We start from the raw sequence: 26,906 nt of genomic DNA on the forward strand, positions 1-26,906 counted from the left end.
AAATTTGTTTGTTTTTAAAATAACAAAATGTCTGGCTAATTGGCTCGCCCAAGGCCATCAAATTCACACACAAAAAAATACAGAAATAGGTATATACCTATAGGTATAGATATACAATGATGAGCGCACCAATAACCGGCAAAATAACGCAAGAGATGGAAAACATAAGGTTGTGAGATAAAAAGTGATAAAACTAGTAGAGGTGAGAAATTTAGCGATAGAAACCTATAAATTGACATAATATAGATTGTTTCCCACCTTTAGACGTATCAGAGAAACATGCCAACTAAAACTGTCACTGTCACAGTGGTAGTTGCCAAACATATGCCAAACTAGTCCGATATGTCTAAAGGTGGGAAACCATCAATATCATTTCAAATTATAGGTTTTTATCGCCAAATTTCTCAATTTTACTAGTTTCATCTCTTTTTATCTCACAATTCTATGTTTTCCATCTTTTGCGTTATTGTGCCAGTTATTAACGAGCTTATCACTAGGCTGTTTTTCTCTTACGTAAGCGTATAATTTTTATCCGCTTTTATTTCTCAATTGCTTGTCTTTAACAATTATTTATTTATTTTTTCTCCTACATCTTGCAAATCGACTTCTTCTTCATCTTCTTGGTCGCCTACTCTTTTTGTTTTTCATTTAGTTTTAAATGCGATATGTTTAACTAAACGCTTTTTTCTTTCGCTTTTCCATTCGCTTTAGGTTTTCAGAAACTTATTATAATTTTTTCACTTGATCCTTTGTTATATTGTACATTTGTTCATCTGTTTTTCTTTCTCATATGTTTATGTTTTTATACCATGTTCAACTCTTCAAAGTAGATTCTTTTGTCATATAGGTATCTACTTTTTCTTTGACTTTTTTCTTCATATAGCCCGATCAGGGAACGCAAAATTTTACGAAAACCTCCAAAGAAATAAAGACGAAAATTTGGGAATAGGTAGTTGAAATTGTCTATTATTATATAAGAAAAAGTTTACAATTCTACATCCCCTCCATTTTACAAAATTTGGAAAATACGGGGTGAAAATTTTTTTCTCGGGGGTGAAAAAATATGCGTTCGAAATAAGTCCGGAATTGGATAAAAGGACTAATTCTAAGTAACTTTTGTTCTATAGAGTTTTTTTACTAAGTCAATACTTTTCGAGTTATTTGCGAGTGAATGAATGTGTTCATTTTTAACCAAAAAAAATGTTTTTGGACGGTTTTTCGGAGATAACTCAAAAAGTAAGTATTTTAGCGAAAAAAATATTCTTAGTAAAAATATACCCTAAAAAAATTGAAAAAATGGTGTATGCGTGAGGTCTGCAGACCCAGTAGAAGCAAGGTTGCAGCTAATGAAATGTAGGTTCTTCTTCGTCAAATTCCAAATCGAATATTTCAATGTGAAATAACCAAAAAACGGAGCACTTTTCGGGGAAAATTCATTACAACTTTTTTAAAGTGTTTAAAAAAAGGTTTATTTTTGTTTTTTTTTTAAACTTCCAACATTAAAAGTAAGTGTGTTACGCTCAACATATTGTTGGTCCCTTTTATTTTTTGGTAAAAAAATGGCGAAAATCACCCCTTAATTATCTTCTCAAATAAAATTAATCGTTACCACTTTACAAGTTACTTTACTTATGTATTGTTTATATTATCTATAAGTTTCATTGGTACAAAGCGCTCAGTTTTGAAAAAAAAATCGGTTCAAAATAAAACATTTTTTTTATTTTGAAAAAAATCCTAATTGTTTATGGAATTAACTTAAAAACAATTAGGAATACCAAAAATCTCAAATAGTAATAAAATGTATGTTTTGCTTTCTGAATATTTTTGATTTTTTGTTTTCTTGTTAGACAAAAATTGGTTATGCTATGGCTGTTCAAAATTTGCCCAAACTCGTGATTAGTTACTCGTTCAAGCAATTTTAACTACATCTTTTTCAAAACGAAGCACTTTGAACCGATGAAACTTACAGATCATATAAATAATACATAGACAAAGTAACTTGTGAAGTGTTAATGTTAAAATTTATATCTGATGCTAATTAGGGGGTGATTTTCGCGATTTTTTTACCAAAAAATAAAAGGGACCAACAATATTTTGAGCGTAATTCACTTATTTTTAATACTACAAGTTTTTTTTAAAACAAAAATAAACCTTTAAACACTTTAAAAAGTTAAAATGAATTTTCCCCTAAAAGTGCTCCGTTTTTGGGTTATTTCACATTGAAATATTCGATTTGGAATTTGACGAAGAAGTTCCTACTTTTCATTAGCTTCTACTGGGTCTACAGACTTCAATGTATACACCATTTTTTTCAATTTTTTATGGGCTATATTTTTGCTAAGAATATTTTTTTCGCTAAAATACTTACTTTTTGAGTTATCTTCGGGAAACCGTCCAAAAACATGTTTTTTGTTTGTTAAACATGAACATACTTATTCACTCGCAAATAACTCGAAAAGTATTGACTTAGTGAAAAAACTCTATAGAAGAAAAGTTGTTTAGAATTAGTCATTTTATCTAATTCCGGGCTTATTTTGAATGTATTTTTTTCATCTTCGAGAGGGGGTATTCTCCTTCATTTTTGTAAAATGGAGGGGATGTAGAATTGTAAACTTTTTCTTATATAATAATAGACAATTTCAACTACCTATTCCCAAATTTTCATCCTTCCTTTATTTTTTTGGGGTCAGATTGTTCTTTGATCGGGCTAATAATCCATGTTGGGAACCATATTTTTTAGAAGGCGTCTCTTGGCTTATTTTAAATCTTCATTTGATTCATAAAACTGATTTGAAAACTCTGGAACATTTATCAGATTGTATGTCGTGTAGTGAATGGATACCATATTATGTTTTTGTAGTCACGGTAGTTTTCAAAAAACGTAAGATATTGTAGACTGTTTTATGTTCTTTCCCACAGATTCTGGAGCTAACTCTTCATGAAACAACCGCATGTCCACCAAGGAAGCCTGTTATGCCTGAGCCAATCCATGCTTATTTTCCGCACTAGTTCGCCTAGTGCTGTCGCCAGGGGGATACAACGGCCTCCTTTATTTAGATTGACTTACCCAAGCTTTTTTATGTATTTTGACCCGTAGAAAACGAATTTTTTGGGTAACAGTTGATCCGGATGTCGATAAGATTGTTATAAACAAATAACTTGCAGAATTACATAACAGCTGTTTTTCGAAAAACAAAACATTTTTTTGTCAACGTGGAATGAAGTAAACACTTCTGTTGTATGTGGGCATATAAATTTATTAAAATTCTTCAAATTTATCCACAAGGGAGTAGAAGTACAAAACGTTTTCGGTCAAACTGACCATCATCAGTATAACGTCCAGTGTACCAGTAATTGTAACTAGCGACTTCAATAGGTGTAAAAACCTCTAAAACATTATTGTTACATAATTGTTACATTCTATATTAAAAAGTAGTCGACATTAAGTCGATGTCTTAAGATTAAAGATCACATGTGAATGTATTTCCTTCTCGAAAATTGCACAAGCTACTTTTTAATATAGAATGTAACAATATAGTAATTTAGAGGTTTTTACACCTATTGAAGTGGTTAGTTACAATTACTTGTACACTGGACGTTTACACTGATGATGGTCAGTTTGACCGAAAATGTTTTGTACTTCCACTCCCTTGTGGATAAATTTTAAGAATTTTAATAAATTTATATGCCTACATACAACAGAAGTGTTTACTTCATTCCACTTTGTTATATCGAAGATATACAGCCAACTACAGGGTTTACCCCTTTTAAAAAAAAATTTCTTTGTATTTTTGGGTTATTCTAAGCAAGACATGTTCTTACAAGTTTTTTCGTATGATGCATAGTTTTCGAGATAAACACGGTTGAACTTTCAAAAAATCGAAAAATTGCAATTTTTGAACCCGAATAACTTTTAATTAAAAAATAAAATAGCAATTCTGCTTACCGCATTTGAAAGTTCAAGTCAAATTATACCGTTGATTATTTGCATTGCTAAAAATGAATTTTTTTGTTGTTAAACAAAGCTAAGGCAAAAACTTGGATAAGTCCATCTAAATAAAGGAGGCCGTTGTATCCCCCTGGCGACAGTACTAAGCCCTATTATCGCATGTTAGTGTACTACACAATTTGTCATAGTATGCTTGATAGACTATACTTTCCCAGTGAGAGTTATTTTGTGATACATTTTTTTCCGGTCGCGGACGGAGAATTTTTTCACTCCTAACTGTCTTCCCCACTCCCCCTCCGCCTACCTTTAGTATTTAAGAGATGATCCTCTTTTGGTAAGTTTATCAGGTCTTTCATTGTTATGTATTTCTCGATGTCTAAGCTTCCAAAAAAAGTGTGGCACTGTTATGTTCCGTATTTATGGAGAGTTATCAGCACTTCCATATTAAAAATGAATGAATGGGAACAGAAAAGTATTTTTGAAGTGTGTTAAGATATTGGACAGCTTGTATATTAGTGCACCCAATAGCTTGACATGTAACACCGGTGCCATATCCTCAATTTTTTCATATAGTCACATTACATAAAGTTACATTTAAAAAGAGTTTTGAAACACCAATAAAGTAAAGTGTTTTATGTTGTTTTTAATACAAAAAGCTCAAAAAAGGCATTTTAATTATAAAAAAAGTAGATAAATGGATAAATCAAACAGATGAATGATTATAATAAATTAAAAAAGAGTTTTGAAACACCAATAAAGTAAAGTTAATACAAAAAGCTCAAAAGAGGCATTTTAAATCAAAGTTGATTAAAATTGTTATGGTAGGGGAGCAAAGTATGCTAAATTTGCAGCCACTCGAGCGTTATGGGGACCTATTGGGTTGTGATTATTAGTTCCTAAAATCAAAAAAGTTAAGTAAAATTTTCCATTTTAGTGGGCGCTTTCCATTTTTTAATTTAATTTTCCATTTTCAACAATTGTTTTTTCCGATTATAGCGCCATCTATCCATAGTTCTAAAAAATGTCTCGAATAAAAGTTGCTTATTTTTACGTAAAGCATCCAAATCTGTAATAAAAATTTGGGGGTTCCATTTTAAGATTTTAAAGTAACCCCCACCCCACCTCCGTGGGGGGTCATGTTTGGTACCATTCGATAGATTTTTTGAAAGTGTATTTTGCAGTTTTTCGATCTGATGTTCATTTTGCGAAATATCGCGGGGTTTGTATTTAAAATTTTAAATTTACCCCCCACCCCTCTCCGTGGGGGTCATATTTCTCAGAACCATTCGATAGATTTTTGAAAAATATTGAAGACGTGTTTTTTAGTTTTTCGATCTGACGTTCATTTCGCGAAATATTCGCTTTTTTGTGAAATTTTTTGACTCGCCCATTTCCTTATGCCCCGCTCAAATCGTCAGATTTTTTAAATATACACTCTTTGGCATGTACTTAACTTACCATATATCTTAATCTGACAATTTCGAGTATTTTTAAGGATAGATTTTTTTTCGGACACCCCTTAACGAACTTCCCTGTGTTAAGAGCCAATATATGGTAGAGGTACATCTGCAGGGTATCAGGTTTCTCCCCATATGATAATATGACGCGCTCGAGTAGCTGCAAAAATTCCCGTTTGGGCTCCCCTACCATTATAAAAAAGTAGATCAACTGAAATAAAAAAGATAAATGAAGGTAAACTGTATAAATGTTTTTAAATCAGAGATAATTTAAATTGTTATAAAAAAGTAGATAAATAGATAAATCAAACAGATGAATGATTATAATAAATTAAAAATTGTTTTGAAACACCAATAAACTAGTTCTTTATTCTTGTAGGTATATTTTTAACATTTATTGAAATTATACGAGACATAAACAAAAAAAGTATGGCAACACTGTGACGCACAAACATAATATTCAGATGCCACATTTTAAGTACGGTGCTGGTACTAATATACAACCTGTCCAAAGATATTTACTTCCTAGCTGAGCGCTTTTGGCTTACAAAGTCATCTTCAGAGTGACATCATCATAATTGGCACGAGAATCTTTTGTGGATCTTGGTTCGGTCGCAGAGAAGTCGCAACTCTCGTCCATTCCTAACAACTTCCGTCAATCTTCTGATTCTTAGGATCTTCTTCTACATCATAAATCCATCTTATACGCCGTCGTCCTCTACTTCTCCTTCCCTGTCTTCTTGTGGTCGTCCTCTACACTGCTCACTGGGTTTAAGACTAACAATGTGCCTAGCCCACCTTAGCCTCCGTAAATACCTACCTACGTTCAAATTTTAAATTAGGCGCAAATTCCCATTTAATTAACGTATATAACATTTGTTTACTTAGTTAAAATAGTTCAATATTCATTGCAACTTTTTCAGAACAACTTCGAGAACATGATGAATGATCCAGACACAGGAGCACTTATCAACAAAGCTATTTCAAGGCTAGCCCCAGAAGCATTAAAGATTTTGTGGCCTGAGTTGAAGAAGCCAATCGAAATACAACTTTTGAAGGTAAGTTTTATGAGTCTCATATACCTACACACAATGTATTTTATCGCAAATATCGACCGTGGTTGGATAGAAAATTATTCTTTTCTTCTGAAACGGTTTCAAAAGAAGAGAATTCTAGGATAACGCGTTTAGAATATTTTCTAGATATATCGTTAAAAACAAAAAATAATAAATTAACATAAAGGTTACACGGAAAAGAGAAAGAAAAATAAACTTGCAGAAATAAGGGGACCGCAAAAAAAGAACAATCTATCATAAACAAATTGTATTTATATATATATATTGTGGCCATAGAAAGCAAGAAACGTCTTTTCAAATATCCGTTGTATATAAAAGTCAATTGTTGTTTTATGATTTTACCGGTAAGTACCTATTATTTAAAAGTCTTCAGAGCTCTAAATTTTCCATTTTCCTCTCAAAGTATTTTCATTTTCCGTTAGAATAGAGAGTGTGCAAAATGCATATAGCAAGATCCTATAAATGAGACTAGACTGAGACGATAGATTTATTGTTATCTTATTATAGATCACAATAAATCGTACCTACTTGAACATCCTCCAAATGAAAATATGTTGTAATTTTTTTGCTCCATGCATTGGAATAATTTTATTTTAATGCATGACAGTGCTCGTCCTCGTCCCACATATCCGCGACAATCTTAAGCTAACTGTCCACTTGAGATAAAATCTCGAGATTAGTCTCAAGGTGTTGTTTATTTGAGATCACTTATGATATCGAGATCGACATGTGAGACTCGCTGGTGACTTTAAAGCTAAGTGTCCATCCATCCATCCAATGGCACTACAGCCCAAATCGAGCCTTGGCCTCCTTCAATAAGCTTCTCCAATCATTTCGATTTACCGCTGTTCTTTTCCATGAACGCGTTCCCAGGAAGTTCCTGGCATCCTCATCGACTTCGTCTTCCCATCTCTTTTTAGGTCTTCCAACCGGTCTTCTTCCCTGCATTCTTGCATTCAGCAATTTTCTGGGGATTCTATTCTCATGCATGCGGACCACGTGCCCTGCCCACCGTAATCTCTGTAGTTTAGTGTGTTGTGCTAGAGTTGGTTCGCTATATTGCTCGTATATTTCTCTATTATACCTAATTCGCCAGTTGTTATTTTCCCTTATTGGGCCCAGTATCCTACGTAATACTTTTCTTTCAAACACATCTAATGCATTGGCAGATTTCTGTGTCACCACCCATGTTTCGCAGCCATAACTTACTATGGGCCTGATTATTGTTTTATATACCCGGAGTTTTGTTTTCCGGTGTACGTCTCGCGATTTGAATATGTGGCCCATCGCGAAATATGCTTTATTTGCCAGCACAAGCCTTCTATTTATTTCCGGTTCTTCTTCACTGCTTGCAACCAGATCCATTCCTAGGTACGTGAATCTATTTACATGTTCTATATCGTCAATAAAGTGTTGTTGCGCCGGTCTATTTGATCTGGTTTGTATGAGTAGTTTTGTTTTATTTGTGTTTATTGCTAGCCCTACTGCTTCTGCACTCTGTTTCAACTCAACGTAGGTTTCTTCCGCTGCATTCATTGTTCTGCTCATTATGTTTATATCATCCGCGTATGCTGCTAATTGGGTAGATTTGTTTGTAAGTATGTTATTTCCGCTTACTGTCAACCGTCTAATTACATATTCAAGAACAAGATTAAAAAGCGTTGGAGCCAGTCCGTCGCCTTGTTTCAGTCCTTGCGTTATCGTAAACGCATCAGTGATCTGTCCTTGAATACATACTTGTGCTTCTGTTTCTGTCATTGTCATTTGCACTAGTCGTATTAATTTTGTATGCCAAATTCTTCCAATATATTAGGTAGAATTGTTCTATCTATTGAATCATAGGCTTGTTTAAAATCTACAAAGAGATTGTAAACGTCCATGTCATATTCCCATGCTTTGGCTAGTATTTGTTTAACTGTAAATAGTTGGTCAATGGTAGATCTATTTTGCCTAAACCCTGCTTGATATTCCCCGATGATTTTTTCCGTGAGAGGTTGAAGTCTTCGATTAAGGATGTTTGTGAATATTTTGTATCCCGAACAAAGTAAAGAGATGCCTCTATAATTCTGACACAACAGTTTGTCTCCTTTTTTATGAATAGGGCAGATTATACTTTTCTTCCATTGTTGGGGAATTTCTTCTTCTATCCATATCCACTATCCATATCCAAAGCTAAGTGTCCACTTGAGACAAAATAGTCTCGAGAGTAGTCTCGATACTGCACTCACAAAATGATCTGTCCGGGACAAGATGTGACTTTTCGCCGAGACTGTGCTTGTCACAATTGGACATGCATATTTTGTGATATCGAGATCTAATCTTCAGCCTTCTGTCTATGCCAGAAGAGCTGAGGCTAGTCGCAGGTCGTTGTTTAGTGAAAAAGTAAATATTAACTTGTTAAAAAATGAGGGCGCCACATTGGACCGATGATGACGACTAACATTTCAGAACGTCAGTCGAGTGATTACAATTGTTTCCAAGCAGTGACGAATCTATGGGGAGGAAAAAAGGCCTCTAATAAAGTCCAAAATTAATGACATGAGACTTAAACCACAGACAGACAAATTCAACCCAATAAACACACTAGTTAGGAAAAGTAATTTATGTCTATTATGTAGTTTGGATTTATCTTTTTAATGTCTTTTGGTTGGTGTTTTATTGGAAGTTCCCCCATTTCAGAACGTCAGTCGAGTGATTACAATTGTTTCCAAGCAGTGACGAATCTATGGGGAGGAAAAAAGGCCTCTAATAAAGTCCAAAATTAATGACATGAGACTTAAACCACAGACAGACAAATTCAACCCAATAAACACACTAGTTAGGAAAAGTAATTTATGTCTATTATGTAGTTTGGATTTATCTTTTTAATGTCTTTTGGTTGGTGTTTTATTGGAAGTTCCCCTCCCCCCCCCCTCCTAGGCAAATTTCCCGACCCAAGGCAAATGTCTAGATCCGCCAATGATTCCAAGACTAAGGCCGTCCGTACATGAGTCGATCTAAGACACGTCTCGAAGTTCGCGCGTCTTGCTCGTCTTGTAGGAACCCTGCGGCACAAGCGATTGTTCTCCGCACACTAGTCGATTCAGTTTGCTCATATCTTCTAACCAGGAAGAACGCATTTTTTATATATCAACCAAAACGACTATTTCGATCTATGAAAAGTACGTTGCTGTTACATTTTTAGTATAATTTGAATACAATGAGCATTATACTGAGGACATTTTTCTACTTCCCCAACGAATTTTATATTAAACACCTAGAAACAGAAGTTCAATGTTTTCAGAATTTTATATTACAAACAATATAGTTACACAAAGTTAGTAAGTAGTACTACAATCAACGAACATAACATGCACCGATCTTTAAATAAAAGTAAAACAAAAAAACGAAGGAAACAAATAAAATAAACTACCTATATGACTGGAAACGTGCGTCTCACTCGAACTTTCTCATGCACTGCGGATCGCAAGCGACGAGAGCCGTACAAGACGAGGAGATTTGCAATCCTAAACGCTCCGTGTACGGAGCTCAATGCCACAACGAAGGAACTTTACTGGCGGGGAGAGACATACGTGACTGGAATCGAGTCGAGTAGTTCGAACGTCGCCCCATGTGCGGACGGCCTAACCTGACCAAAGATGTGTTTCAATTGAACAAGCTTATAGTACTTATATGAGTACCTCCGACTGTTTCAGTAAAAAGTAAAGATTCGCATTTTAGAAAACATAAGTCTACCACGTGAAGCTTTTCTTTAGAGAAGACTATAAAAAATGAAAATTGTAACGTATAGTATCTCATCTCATAGATATAGAATGGCAATTGCCTAATACAAGAAGGAAAATGAAGAAAACATTGTATGGCTAATGCTTCCAGCAATATAGTTCTGTTTTATGTTTATAATTACTCTATATGTAATTGTAGTAAAAGAAAGGTAAAATTGTAATAAAGTTACACCTATCTCATCTCATGAATAGGTACCGAATGGCAATTGCCCAATATAAGATAGAAAACGAAGAAAAAGAGTTTATGACTAATGCTTCCCGTAATATATTCATGTTTATAATTACTCTATAGTATAGGTAATTATAATTTTATAGACTAAAGCACTTAGTTCTACTATTAATTTTATATGGTGACATTAATATCTACTAAAGTGTTACGCCAAATTAGCAGATTGAAGTAAGCAATTTTAAACAAAGCGCAATGATAATTGAATGTTACCTTGAAGCAACTGGCAAACATGTATTCACAAAAGAAAATGGAAATTACCACACAAACAAAAATTACTTATTGTTTATAGTTATAGTGTAATTATTCGGCTGTTTCCTAAAATAAATACACGGCAATTAAAAAAATGCGTTTTGAAACACTAATGTTTGTTGCTGCAGCATTTCACGCTGATTTCCAAATCATTTCCAAATGCTGAAAACGTGGTCACGAGATAAAATAAAAAGTCGCTTTTTAGGGATTTTCATGTTTACACAGTTGTTTTCTCTTACTATCGTAGAGTCATAATACGCAGATACAAGGATCAGACCAGATCTATTCTTATTCAAAACTCCGGGACAAGTGAGCCATGTACGATCTTATTTTGGCCGGCAGTAAAAGTAAAAAAGAACGCGTTTATTGAAAACGCTGTAAAACGTTTTGTGGTTTATCAATTTTATTGCTGTAAATATATTGTTCTTTTTCAAGTATGTATTAATGTAAGATAAAAGTTGACTAAAGATTTGATAACAATAATAGCGGATGACCAGGGCGGATCTGTAAAAAAACGTCTATTTTTGGATGTGCGAGGTGGCATTCGGACTTTTGCAGATAAAGTTAGGTGACAACTTCAATAATAATAATTGACTTATGCTCCTTCTCAAATTTGCCCGGAACATTAATAAAAAAATTAAAATATTTAAAAATTTCGAAAATTATCGATTTTTTTCTACTTTCTTTGCTTATAACTTTAAAACGATTCATTTTGGAGCAAAGTGGTAGGGAAATAAAATAAAGATAATTGAATTTTGTATGATATACGCCTAGTTAAAAATACCTTAAATTATTACTCTTTTTGCAAAATAGCAATAAATTCAAAATAAGGGGGCAAAATAAGCCTGTTTTTATTCAGTGTTTTTCAACCACTTTAGTTGCACTTAGAACCTTCTAAATTCGCTTAGAAAATCCTTACAACGTACATAAAGCGTGTCGTCCATCAAATTTCATTAAAATCGATTTGATAGATTTTGCATAATAATTTTGCAATCTAAATTTTTTTTAAAAGTTCAAATTTTTTAAAAACTTTCTGAACAAAAAGTAGACTATTTAGAAGTTTGCTAATTTTTTCCATATAATAACCTATCTAATACACTTTACAGAATTAAAATCGATTTTTTTAAGCGGCCTCAGCACTGTTTTAAAGTTATAAACAATTTTTTCGCTTATAAACAAATACAGTGAGGACGTTTGAGTTGGAACAAGGTCATTTTCTCGAGAATGGGCGTCTCTGGAGATAAATGCCGAAACAGGTCGATTTTTATTTTTAAATTCTAATTTTACGGTATACATATCATACTAGTGACGTTATCCATCTGGGCGAGATGACGTAATCGATGATTTTTTTAAATGAGAATATGGGCCGTGTGATAGCTCATTCGAAAGGCTATTCAATTTTATATTCGCTAATATAAATATTAACATAATTATTTATACAGGGTGACCAAAAAATTTTTTTTGAATTTAATTAATTGAGACAAAAAGAAGAATGTAGGTAATTTCTTTAATGCAAAATACATTTTATTGCAGTCAGAAAACAGAAAAAATGTTAATTTGAAAAATAAACATTGCTTTTCGCTTAAATTAAATGTTAAAACTGCTAAGAGGCTGGTGGGTGGCCACTAATATTGAATTAAGCGAAAAACAATAGTTATTTATCAAATAAAACATTTTTTTCCAGTTTAAGGACAACAGTAAAATATATTTCAAATTAAATAAATTATATACATTCTTCTATTTGTCTCAATTAATTTAATTTAAAAAAAAATTGGGCACCCTGTATAAAAAATTATGTTAATGTTTATATTAGGAAATAGAGAATTGAATATCCTTTCGAATGAGCTATCACACGACCCCTATTCTCATTTAAAAAAATCATCGATTACGTCATCACACCCAGATGGATGACGTCGCTAGTTTGATATACATATATGACAAAAAATTTATAATTTAAAAAAAAAATAAAAATCGACCTGTTTCAGGATTTATCTCCAGAGTTGCACATTCTCGAGAAAATGAATTTATTCCGACTCAAGCGCGCTCACTGTATTTGTTTATAAAACAAAGAATTGTTTATAACTTTAAAACAGTGCTGAGGCCGCTTAGATAATCCGATTTTAATTATGTAAAGTGTACTGGATAAGTAGAGTGCTTCTTTATATGTAAAAAATTAGCAAACTTCTAAATGGTCTACTTTTTGTTCAGAAAGTGTTTAAAAAATTTGAACTTTTTTAAAAAAAATTAGATTGCAAAATTATTATGCAAAATCTATCAGGTCGATTTAAATGAAATTTGGTGGACAATTTAAGTATGTTGTAAGAATTTTCTAAGCGAATTACGAAGGTTCTAAATGCAACCAAAGTGGTTAAAAAACATTGAATAAAAACAGTCTCTTTTGCCCCCTTATTTTCTATTTATTGCTATTTTGCAGAAAGGGTAATAATTTAAGATATTTTTAACCAGTCGTATATTATACAAAATTCAATTGTCTTTATTTTATTTCACTACAACTTTGATCCAAAATGAATCGTTTTAAAGTTATAAGCAATGAAAGTAGAAAAAATCGATGTTTTTCGAAATTTTTAAATGTATTAATTTTTTTATTAATGTTCCGGGCATATTTGAGAAGGAGCATAAGTCAATTATAATTATTCAAGTTGTCACCTAACTTTATCTGCAAAAATCCGAATGCCATCTCACACATCCACCTCAAAACAGATCCGCCCTGGTCTATAAATGCATAAAATTTGTTAATGAATAAACAGTAAAAATATACTTGAAATAATCAAAATTTCGTAAAAATATATTCAAAAAGTACATACAGTCGGAAAAATGAAAGAATACCCATGAACGAACATATAAAACACGCTGTGTTTTCCTGTCACCGTGTCACAAAAAAATTGTCCAGTGCAAGTAGATGTAACAATAATTATTACATGTATTTGCGCTGGCCAATTTTCTGTGTGACACGGTGGCAGGAAAATACAGCGTGTTTTATATGTTCGTCCATGGGTATTCTTTCATTTTTCCTACTGTAATTCTGCGCTTAATTATTGTTTATTAATCTCAAAATGTATAGTCAGAAGATACAGAATCACATTGGTTTAACTGTCTTTGCATTTTTGGGAGTTGTTTAAATACAAAAGTGTCAAATAACGTAGGATTAGATTATTCTGGCGATTGTTGCGTATGTATGGGCGTTTATGCATAAGTAACAGGTTCTGAATATTGTACTTCAAAAAGAGTATGTTTTGGTAATGAGCAATTTCAAAAGTCCCTTATAACCCCGGGAGTAGTCGCGCTCACTTCTGTAACGTCGATAGTCGCGTGTGAGATTCTATCTCAAAATACGAATTTAAAACAAATTTTTATTTTGTACTATTTTTATGTACTTTTTATATTGAAAATATATAATTCTAACAATTTTATTAAAAAAAACCTGTGTTAACGGCCACCTGTCCTTAGCCAGTTTAAAAATTTCCCAAACCAATTATATGTAGACTACAAAAACTGGCAATACCGTCCACCTTTCTATATCGGCCAATAGTTCTTTCATTTTTAGTGGCCGTTACTGACAAATTTTACTGTACAGTAACACCTGTGTTAACGGCCACATGCCAACGTCGGCCACCTGTCCTAACGGCCAGTTTAAAAATTTCCCAAACCAATTATATGTAGACTACAAAAATTGGCAATAGCGGCCACCTTTCTATATCGGCCAATAGTTCTTTCATTTTTAGTGGCCGTTACTGACAGGTTTTACTGTATTACGAAAAAGGATGAAATGTGAGATTATATCTAACGGCGCGACCACTCGCGGGTTAAAGCTAATTGGCTCTCCCCAAAGCCATCAATTCCACAAAAAATGAAGAAAAAAAATCCTACGCATTACTACACCCTTCCTCGAGGCACTTACGAAATTTTTTCAAAATTGCAAAATTTTTCATCAAGTTATCGCGAAAAAGGATAAAAATTGAGATTCTATCTCACCGCGCGACTACTCGCGGGTTATTACATAAACATTAAATTTATTTCAAAAATAAAATTTTCGAATTTCTTTCGGCCATATTGGATCCGCCATTTTGTTTTTCAAAAACATAATGTTAGATTTGTACTCAGCGACCTTAAACCACCAAATTTGACAAAAAAATTTGCATTTTGATTGATATTTTCAATCTCTTTCGGCCATGTTGGATCCGCCATTTTGTTTTAAAAAAAATATGTTAGATTTGTAATCAGCGATGCCAAAAACTCTAAAGTACGAAAGTAATTTCAAAGTGTATGAACAATATACGCTTTTAAAAATTCATGACCACCTTTCGGCATTTTGGAACCACAGTGAGGCGGTAAGCAAGTAGGGTAGCCGCCTCATATCAGGGCACATTGTCTTCTTCTTATTCCTCCTCTTTATACACAATTCTGCTTGTTCATTGGCGGATTGATACATCTATGGAAGGGCATCAATCCATCTTTTGCGCGGTCGTCAGATACCTACTTCTTCTGTCGATTAGTGATTTAGGTATATATTGCTATTTTGATTTACACCCCCATTCTGATTATATTGTTTGTTCCATTATTTTTCTATTTAGTGCCCATTCGGTTATACACTGTTCGTTAAATGAAACATTCCTTACATTTTCTTTTACTGTTTTCACTTCTCTTTCGACCTCTCAGCGTATTTCTTGTAATTCTTCTCATTGCCAACGAATATAGCGGTTACCGTCTATACTCTTTGTCATTACTCTCATCTCTGCCGGTTTCAATACTATCTATCAGTGGCGTAACAAACTCCGTCGGGGCCCCCAGCAGAATTGGAAATGAGGCCCCCTTTAAAAAAATACTAAATGCGACATGTGTAACAAATACCTATATGTGTTACAGCCCAGTAAATCAACGTAAAATATGGCGATACCGTGTAATTTTCAGTGTCACCACCGAATTGGTCAACTCAAGACTGTTTGAGTTCTTTATGAGTAAAAATGTTTATTGTTCAACAAAAAAACCACGTTCAAAGAGTAAGTATTCGATCAAAAAGAATATTGTTAGCAAACATGTAACTAGCTTATAAAAAAATGAAACAAAAATGAAGTCTATCGACTCAGTAAAAGAAAAGTTATAGCTCATGAAAAGTTTTTCTTATTCGTCCAATTCCAAATCCAATATTTCAATGTGAAAACCAAAAAATGAAATACTTTTCGGGGAAACTCATTAGAACTTGTTTAAAGTGTTTAAAAGAAGCTTCATTTTTTACAGCAGTTTCTAGCAATAAAACTAAGCCAGTTACGCTCAAAATACAGTTCATCCCATTTTTTGGTAAAACAATTGTGAAAATCTCCCTCTATTTGAAACCCCAAATGAAACTAATCATTATGGCCTTACAAATTACTTAACTTTTTTATATGACCTGTAAGTTTCACCGGTTCAAAGTGCTTATTTTTAAAAGGGTTCTAGTTGAAAGGGCTTGAACGAGTCACTAATCACGAGTATATGAAAATTTTAAACAGCCATATCTTAACCAATTTTTGTCTTACAGAAAAACAAAATAAAGCCAAAATATTTATAAAAGCAAGACCTACATTTCTTCACTCTTTGATATTTTTCGTCCCACTAATACTTTTTACGTTATTTTAAAAAAAAAGGCATTTTTCCAAAATAAAAAACTTTTTTTACTATGAAACCAAATTTTTTCAAAAATAAGAACTTCGAACCGGCCAAACTTAGAGATCATATTATAAACAATAAATATTTAAAGTAAATGGTAAAGCGCTAATGATAAATTTTATCGCCAACCGTCACTAAAGTCATTCATTATTGTACTCATTTGCCCTCATTTGCGGCAGTAAAGTAACACTTTATTGTACTGAAATTTACGACATTGTTAATTAAATTTATGTCAAAAAGTGAAATTCTGTAGTAGTATTTTGTAATTATATTCATATATGTAAAATAAATCAAAACTTGACCGATTTAGTAATTATTCAATATTGATAACTATCGAGTAAAAATCGAAAGCGGCCACCATGCAAAAGTCATCTGTCATCACTGTCATAAAAATTTTATTACGTCCAAAATTTAAAAAATCATAAATTTTAAATTGTAAGTAAGTGTTAACCAATATCAAATTGTTGGCGATAAAATTTTATATGCACCACGTCAGTAAAGTGACTCTTTATCGAACGAGTCTGATATTATGAGCCCAGCGAGCCTAGCGAGCGAGGCGAATAACAGACGAGTTCGATAAAGAGTCACTTTACTGACTTGGTACATAAATAACTATTATTTGGGGTGCGAAATAGGGGCAGGTTTTAACGATTTTTTTTTTACCAAAAAAGGGGCCAACTTTATTTTGAGCGTAACTCGTATAGTTTTGGTGCTAGAAACTTTTATAAAAAAAATAAAAATAAAGCTTTTTTTGAAACATTTAAAAAAAGGTTTAATAAGTTTTTCCCAAAAATTGCTTCATTTTTTGGTTATTTCAGGTTGAAATATTCGATTTGGAATTGGACGAATAAGAATAGAATAATTTTTCATGAGCTTCAAAGATATCTAATATTTAATTCGATAAATACTTATTTTTAAGTTATTTGCGAAAAACCCGTCTGAAAACGTTGTTTTTTTGTTGAAAAATAAACATTTTCACTCGCACATGACTTGAAAAATATTAACGTAGATAAAGAAACTCTTTAGAACAAAAGTTGCTTATATTTAGTCAATTTATAAATTTTCGGGCTTATTTTAAACGTATGTTTTTCACCCCAACCAGGGGTGTCACCTTCTGAAGTAAAAGCAACCAACCAACGGCATAAATCCAACTTTGAAGTGGAGTGTAACTAGATACTAGAACCTAAATCCAAATTGTCAAGCAAATACGTCTGTCGTGACGCTAATAATTTCACTCCAAAACTGTCATTTAGTGAGCTATTGGTGTATTCATACTTTGTTTATGACGACTTACATTTTTCATCTTTATTGGTATAGAATAAAATAGAACAAAAATTACTAAATGATTACATTAGTATTATGTATTCTATGAGACGAACAACTTTCTTCGTACACTATCTACTAAAAATCTACAATTTTATTAATTCGGATGGACAACTTCATTTTCAATACTGCACTGCTTAAAAAACGTATGTATGCAAATAATATAACAACACATTTTTACATATATTAGATAACAAGATGGGGCCCTTGACATATTGGGGCCTCTGTTACGCCTCTGGATAATTGTATCGAAATACTACACGTAGGTAAAGATTAAAGAAAAACCCCATTTCTAGATTTAGAAATTTTGTTCTAAAATTCGGCAAATTGCAATTCTCAAATCTTTCAATAGTCACATACAAAGCATTATAGTTTATTGTCGTCACCCATAAAAGTTCGTGAAACCGGAAGGGATTAAGTTTCTAGATATGAGATGATTCACTTGCCGAATACGCCTATTTAGAAATTTACGTTTTTAAATTTAAACACACAAAGTAAAATCATATACCTATAACAGATTTGTACATAAAAACAATATCAGACGATAAGATGAGGCCCTGGCTCGATGCGGCCTCTGTTACGCCCATGGTATCTGTATTGTGGCTCTGTCGGATCTTGTGTCTGATGCACATGTTACTATTGGTCTTACACTGGCTTTATAAATTCTTGTCTTCATTTCAGTGTTAATATATCGGTTTCGCTATATAGTGTTATTAAGAGGTCGTCCTGTCAGTCTATTTGTTTTTGTACTTGATCTCTCACTTCTTTTTCCAGGTCTCCATAGCTTGACAGTGTAAAGATAATTTATTTCCATTACCTACTTGTTTGCTCTAATGTTGAATTTGTGGACTAGTATTTTCAGGCTATCCTCATCTTCGGCTATCATTATTGCGTCGTCTGCGTAATCGAGTATTGTTACTTCTTTGTTTCCCATTCTGTATCCTCTTCTTTTGTTGACACTTTTGATGATTTCATCTATGATTAAATTGAAGAGTATAGGGTTCAATGAGTCTCCCTGTCTTATTCCGCTGCCTATTTCTATTCGCGGTGTGCAAGTACTTGGAAGGGAAACGAGAAACGACCGTGCGCGAGTCGCGGAGAAATATTGCAACTATCTTAAATAATTCATATTGTCAATTGAAATTGTCAAATTGACGTATATTTCATACCGTCTGTCATTGAAGCAGAAAAATTATATATTACTCCACAATATTGATATGATATGCAATTATTATATAAAGGTAAATTTAATTAATTGTAATTTGCTTGCAGTACTGCATTTTAATAACTAATTTTATTTACTACATACAATTGTTTTCGTTTGCATAACATAACCTGCATCTTATTTTTTCTTCTTATTATTTTTTTGGACTATGGCCTTGACAATTATCCAGCAACCAGGACTAATATAATTGGCCAATATAATTAACAGTGCGAATAAAAGTACAGAGCGTAGAAATAGGGGTCGCTTTGCCGAACTTGCACGGTCCCAATAGGTTTTGTAAGTTGTCCATTTATTCTGACTTCATTTTGTTATTTTGGTATATGTTTTCAATAGTTTTTATGATATATAGAGAAAGTTCTCTATGATACAATTATTACATCTTTGTGTACCTACTTATTTGTATCTTGTTATTTAAATTACATTCAAAATATGTAATTTTCATACAATGGACCGTGATAGTGTGACATTAAAACGTCAAAAAAGTTTCCAAACAAAGCAAAAGTTTGACGTCTGTGAATTGTTTATACACGTGATTTGTGTAATCATTTTTAATTTTTTTTTGTTTTAACAATCATCTGCACATTTTTCCTAAAGACCCAAATCCTTGTTAGTCATATCAATCATATTTCTTTTAATTTTATAAATGTCCTTACACAAAATCAAGGATTTAGGTCTGGATACCGCGTATGAAAAAAAAGTTGATTAATAGCAAGCTGAAAATTTGTTAATAGCTTAAGGGTGTCTAGTCGGATAAACTTTGATATATGGGAACACTGGAACAGGGGCAGTTTTAATTGTGCAAGAGGTTAAAAATTTGGAACGGTCACACCACGAAAACGGCGCATTTATTTTGTCCGACAGAACAGACTTAAACTCTCCGAAACACCTGTCATAATTCCTGTCATTTGACATATTCTACATGTTCCACTCATTAAAACGCCCAATTGGTGATAAATAGCAGTCTGATTTTTTGCATGAGAGTTTAATCTCTGTTTGAAGAGTTTAAGTCTGTTCTGTCGGACAAAATACATGTGCCGTTTTCGTGGTCTGACCGTTCCAAATTTTTAACCTGTTCCACAATTAAAACTTCCCCTGTTCCAGTGTTCCCATATATCAAAGTTTGTCCGACTAGACACCCTTAAGCTATTAACAAATTTTCAGCTTGCTATTAATCAACTTTTTTTTCATACGCGGGATCCAGACCTAATTTACACACTACATAGTACTTACTGCGTTTCTTCAGGTTTTTAACCAGTCCTATATATGGAAATATGGTGGGAAATTTACTATGAGCATTGATTACAATCACGGGTACCCAACACATTAGGTACCATTTTGTAAAAATTAAACATCTTACAGGCAATATGTTCCAATTATAAAAACCAAAACAAACACCACGTGTGAATTTTTGCTTTGTTTGGAAACTTTCCAGAGTAGCCAACATTGATTTGACGTCACGAATATCACGGTCCATTACACAAAATCACCATTTTTATCATATCAGATTGTAAAGTAAGACTCCAGTTTTACAAAAATAAAATATTTCTTTACAGAATGAATTCTCTTCAGAAAAGCTTTTAGTTCTTTTGTATTCTAATTAATCGGATAAGAACCGAGACAAAATGAACCTATTGTTTAAAAGAGTAATTACTTAGTTAATGTCAAGAACATTTACAACATTGTTTAAAACCTATTGTTATTGTTATTACTCAGTTCTTAGAATAATTTTGTGTATTTATTTTTCAGTACATAAACAACATCCTGGATAACGCATCAGTCGTCAACATTGCCAAGAGGATATTCAACATTACATAAATTTTAATTCAAAGAGAGTCATAGATATATTTTAGTATAAATTAGAAACATTAAGGTGACTCCCTAAAATCTAAAACCGGTTTAGGTAATCCTTTTCTAGTAGTGCAAATAATTATAGAAACACAACTTTTATTTTATGATGAATAATAAGAGCCATGTTAAAATCTCCATATTATGAATTTTAAAGCTAATTGAAACAATAATTACTTTTTATGGGTCACTTCCATGTTATGGCCTCATAGTTCATTTTATAAAATTAATTTTAAAAACTAATCACCCAAAATTACACATCGTTATATCTGACGGTTAGATTTTCATGTTGTTCTGAAGCTATTTCCTTGTATCATTTTTGCATTAAACTATTCCGAATGGGAAATAAGCCACAATTTAACTAAAAAAATGATGTTATTAACGTTTCGACGTCCAAATCGGATGTCGTTGTCAAAATACAAAATATTACTAAATTAAACAAAAATGTTCGATTTTCACCTCTGAAATATTCTTAAAATACAAATTAAACAAATTATTATTTTTTGATACTTGTAAATAGAAAAAATTCTTTAATAGTTTTATTGCAACTGCTTGATTCATAATGACAACTCCAATTAATATTGTACCTGCATTTTAACGTATGTAGAAAATTTGACAATGATTAATAATTTTAGGTACTTTTTCTTTATGTGTTTATGTGTCTGGCGGTATGACGGTAAGTCTAAGTCAAAAATAAAACAAAAAAAAATCAATAATTTGAGGTGCGATCCTGGGTCAACCTTATTGAAAGACATTTCACTTGATTAATGAAATCAGCATTAACTTTAGGATACCTGTCAGAAAAAATAATGATATGATATGATTGGTATTTAAAAGGAAAATCATTTTTTCCACCTACCTCTACCGAAAGTATACTTTTCCGGACCTGATTGTAGGGAGCAAAGTTGTACTTTTCCTCCCTAGGGAGGAAAATATTTTTCCTCCCTAGGGAGGAAAAGTAAAAGTGACGTCATGGTATTTCATTCATAAAATATAACTTATTGACGCCCTGTATAATATCTATTTTCTATTACGTAAGTATCTATACATTTTAACGTTTATTTATAAAACACCCTGTATTTTGCAGAATGGTAAAAAACAGTAAATTGTTGTTTTGATTTAACAATGTTTACATTAATAATTTGACTTATATTTGACAGTTGACAGTTATATTGTACCTACTTGTTAGTTTTAGTTCTAATAAATTTTGTTGGTTAGTTACATAAAATAAATTAAATAAAAATGAAAAAATGACTTGCTATTTGAGGAAGGTGGAAAAATCATATGTATAACATGGGAGTAAAGTGTCTTTTCCTCCCTTGAATGATTACTGCCCTCCGCTACGCGTCGGGCAGTAAACTTCATTCTCGGGAGGAAAAGTAGCACTTTCCTCCCTTGTTATACAAATAGCTATTACAGTAGAATCCTCTTGTTAGTAACAACTATTATAGACGCATATTCGCATATAGACGCATGGGTCTATATTTGCTGTTATAATCTTATTTTATTACCATGAGGCTAAACTAGAACCAGTAGGTATCATTATGATCCATGAACCTACATGTGATCATTGCGATATTTATTAACATTCGAAAAGTGTTTATTAACATCTATTTTAAATAAAAAAAAGTATTATTCTTTGCCGTTCATAAATAAGGAGCCTAGCACAATAGGCAAATGGGAACGAAAAACAGATCCTATATTATTTACAAGACAGTATTAGAGAAAAATATCAGTAGATAGGTAATGGATGGAGAAGGATTTTCAAAAAAACTTAAAAGGATGGGAAATAAATACAACATTTAAAACAATAAACACATTGAAAAATCTTTTGTTTAAAACCTAACCTATTAACGAACAGGAGAAAATAAAGGATTGTGTTTAAAAAAAAACTTTGTGTAAATTTTGATAAATAGATACTTCAAGATTATCAATTCAATAGAAAATATTTACAGCGACCAAAGATACAGTGTTGGCAGATTGACTGAATTGGCAATACCACACAAGCTAATAAGACTCATTAAAGCCACAATGGATGAAACTCAGGCATGTGTACGAATACAAAACCACCGGACAGACTTTTTCAAAATTTCGCAGGGACTAAAGCAGGGAGATGGGCTGGCCCCAACATTGTTTAACCTGGCACTGGAGTATGTGGTTAGGCAAATGCAAACTGGGTGAGGAAACTTACTGACCAAGCGAACGGTTCAACTGGCCGCTTATGCCGATGATATTAATATTATGAGTAGAACATCAACAGGAGCACAGGAAACATACGCAGAGTTAAAAATACAAACAAAAATGCTAGGTCTGGAAATTAACACAGAAAAAAACAAAAATAATAACTCAAGCGAGAAGAAATATAGTCCCACAAAACATTATACATGAAGATGACATTGAAACTGTTGGAAAGTTTACATACCTGGGAGTAGAAATACATGCCGACGGATCAGAAGATAAAGAAATACGGAAGATAATAACGCAGGCAGAGAGCTTATTTTGCCCTCTCCCATATACCTATTTCGGTCTAAAAGTGTCCATCGAAATACAAAGATGAGAATCTATAAAACTTTAATTCGACCAATAACATGCTATGGCAGTGAAGCCTGGGTCCTGAAAGAAACATCCAAAAACAAACTCGACACATTCGAAAGGAAAGTACTGAGGAGAATACTAGGACCTGTCAGGGAAAACGGAATCTTCAGAAGTCGATACAACAACGAACTTTATCAACTTTATAAGGAAGCATCCCTGTCAGACTTCATTAGAATACAAAGATTGCAATGGGCCCGACATGTGATAAGAATGGGAGAGGATAGGCTACCAAAAAGAGCACTCAATGCTAGAATGCAGGGAAAGAGACCGGTTGGAAAGCCAAGAAAGCGCTGGGAAGACACAGTAAACAGCGACGCACAAGCCCTTTTAGGAGTCCGTGTATGGAGAAGAGCAGCCACAGACAAGCAAGGGTGGAGGCAAAAAATAAAGGAGGCCAAGGCTCAATTTGGACTAAAGTGCCGTAGAAGAAGAAGAAGAAAAATACAGAGAGTTCAAGTTGAAAAATCTTCAAAATTGATTTTTTGCATTTTGCATCAAATTTGATTTTTGAACATGTTCCACTAATTCTAAATAAAAATAAACTTCATATTCGGATTCAGCGACTTCGAAACCAAAAAAATACCAAAATTTGCCATTCACCTATCATGGTGGCTCTTTCGATTTCTAAGCCTCAAATTAGGGGTGTGCCTCTCGCCTACACATTTCAAAAGCTTCCACGCCATACAAAAAAGTTAAAATACATACTTAGCACCAGAGCACTCACAATCTAATGCGTTAAATGCGCAATCCTTATTTTGAAATATACTTCTGATTTCTCACACGAGTTGTCGCGTGTACATAAAGCGAAGTATGTAGAATGCCTGAATTCAACTAAAAGATTTTAACAATTCTTTCGCGTTTGCCTAAAACCTATCCGTATGTCTCTCTCTTTTTGGTGGTATTTAGCTAATCGTTATATAGTTTGTATGCAAGTGTGAAAAATCGTTTATAGTGGCAAATCACTAAAACACTTTTTTCACAATACGCCAAAGAAATAGATATTATGGTAGGGGAGCAAAGTATGCTAAATGTGCAGTCAATCGAGCGCTTTGGGGACCTATTGGGTTGTAAAGAGTAGGTCCTAAAACCAAAATAGTTAAGTAAAGTTTTCCATTTTAGTGGGCGCTTGCAGTTTTTTAATTTAATTTTCCATTTCCAACAATCGTTTTTCCGATTATAACGCCATCTATCCATAATTCGAAAAAATGTTTCGAATAAAATTTACTTATTTTTACGTAAGAAATCCAAATCTGCAATAAAAAATGAGGGCTCCTATTTAATATTTTAAAGTAACCCCCACTCCACCTCCGTGGGGGTCGTGTTTGATGCCATTCGATAGATTTTTCAAAAATATTGAATAAGTGTTTTTCGATGTGATGTTCATTTCGTGAAATATCGCGGGATTCGTATTTAAAATATTAAATTTACCCCCCACCCCTCTTCGTGGGAAGTCGTGTTTGGCATTATTCAATAGATTTTTAAAAAAATATTGAGCACATATTTTTTGGTTTTTTGATCTGTCATTCATTTCGTGAAATATTCGCTTTTTTCTTGTGAAACTTTGGGACTCACCCATTTCCTTACGCCTGGCTCAAATCGTCAGATTTTTGAAATATACACTCTTTTGCATGTACTTAACTTACCTTATCTTAATCTGACAATTTCGAGTTTTCTAAGGATAGATTTTTTTCGGGCCGCCCTTAACGAACTCCCCTGTGTTAAGAGCCAATATTTGGTAGAGGTACATTTGCAGGGTACTAGGTTTCTCCCCATATGATGATCTGACGCGCTTTAGTAACTGCAAAAATCCCCGCTTGAGCTCTCCTACCATTAGGTAAGATTGGAACTGGATAGATGACGATAGTATTGGATACAGACCAGTAGAAGAGACAAGGAGAGGATTACGTCCAAAAATCGATAGTACATATTATAAGGCAGATAAATATAGAGGGTAACAATACCTACTATGTATCATTAAATAAAGCTATCCCTACTTTTAGGTAAAGAAAATACTGTTTATTATATCTGTACTGATAAATAAAAAGGTCTTAATTAAAAAAAATATCTATTTACTTCTAAAAAGTAATTGCATTTCAACGCTTTTTAACTCATTTTTTGAAATTATAAAATAGAAATGAAAATCAGTCGATAATAAATCAAATCAAATTGTATATAATCAAAATTTCAGTTATTTTAAAATAACTTAGAATTAAAAAAATTCCGTTTATTAAAGGGCTCTTTTTAAAAATAATTTTTAAAATTTGAGGAAAAATTAGTTTATTGTGTTTCTTCATAAAATATTGTTGTGTTTAATCAAACGAGCTTTAAAATAAATTTAAGAAAAAGTTATTCGTTAGATGTTGTATGTCTTGCCCAAAACAGGTAATGGAAAGTTTAAAAATGAATAGAATATATTATTATAATCAGTTGTATCATCCTTGAAAACCATTAACCTCTTCCATTAAACCATTTGCACGTTAGTTTTTTTCACTGTGATACGAATAGTTTTACTTTTAACAGGTTATTTTTAATTATAATTTTTATACGACTAATGTACCTAAAACAATATATATTCTTAGAAAATAATGTTTTTTATTTATTTAATTGCAAAACAATCTACTTCACACTAACATTTAGAGTAATAGGTAAGTAGGTAAATAGTTTATATTTTGTATTATGCTTGTGACGGTCAACACCTTCAATTTCGAAAGAGTACAACGTTTTAAGTATCTGGAGGCCGTAATCACAGCTGACAACGATGTTACTGAAGAAATAAAAGACAAAACCAATCAGCAAATCGCTGTCTATTCGCACTGGATAAGCTTATAAAATCAAAAAGTCTTACAAGACGTTTCAAGATCAAAATCTATAAATCCATCGTCAGACCTGTACTAACATATTATGGTTGCGAAACGTGGACCATGACCAAATCAATCGAAGAAAAGCTCAGACGTTTTGAACGAAAAATACTTAGAAAAATTTTCGGACCTCACCACGACATTAACACAAACCAGTATAGGATCAGAACCAACTTCGAATTAAAAGAACTCTACAATGACACCGATATTGTCCAAGAAATTAAATCACAGCGAATAAGATGGGCAGGCCACGTGCACAGACTTCATAACGAGAGACTTGTAAGACTGGTATGGGAGGAGCTTCCTACAGGCAAAAGACCACTCGGACGTCCCAGAATGCGATGGAGAGATAGCATCCAAGCAGATCTCCGAAAAATGAACATCCCATTTGACCCTAGGTTGATGGAAGACCGAACAAATTGAAAGAAAGTTGTACAGTCAGCCAGTACCCACCTAGGGTTGTAAAGCTACGTGATGATGATGATGATGTGTGGCGGGTATCATTCATCAATGGTTCTCCGCACAGTTACTCAAGTAGGTCTTCTGGCCAGATTCGTTTCAATCTTCTCTCTTCCAAGGGTTGATCGAATAGATCTCTTATAAACAAATTGTCATTATCTAATGTCCGTTCCTTGTATTTATTCAGTCTAGACG

The 26,906-nt window shown here is 32.9% G+C and overlaps 1 protein-coding gene across 1 annotated transcript in view; it reads left to right on the top strand.

Annotated features, from left to right (window-relative positions):
• LOC114327224 (uncharacterized) overlaps positions 1-25,980 on the top strand; it is a 128,605-nt gene extending 102,625 nt beyond the window's left edge. The window contains exons 5-6 of the mRNA XM_028275772.2: positions 6,330-6,464; positions 20,701-25,980. Coding sequence (XP_028131573.1) covers positions 6,330-6,464; positions 20,701-20,769 — 204 coding nt within the window. The 3' untranslated portion in view covers positions 20,770-25,980. The remainder of the gene's footprint in view (positions 1-6,329; positions 6,465-20,700) is intronic.
• The last annotated feature ends 926 nt before the right edge of the window (positions 25,981-26,906 follow it).

The sequence above is a fragment of the Diabrotica virgifera genome, chromosome 1 (genome assembly GCF_917563875.1).
Source record: "Diabrotica virgifera virgifera chromosome 1, PGI_DIABVI_V3a".
Taxonomy (NCBI): Eukaryota; Metazoa; Arthropoda; class Insecta; order Coleoptera; family Chrysomelidae; genus Diabrotica; species Diabrotica virgifera.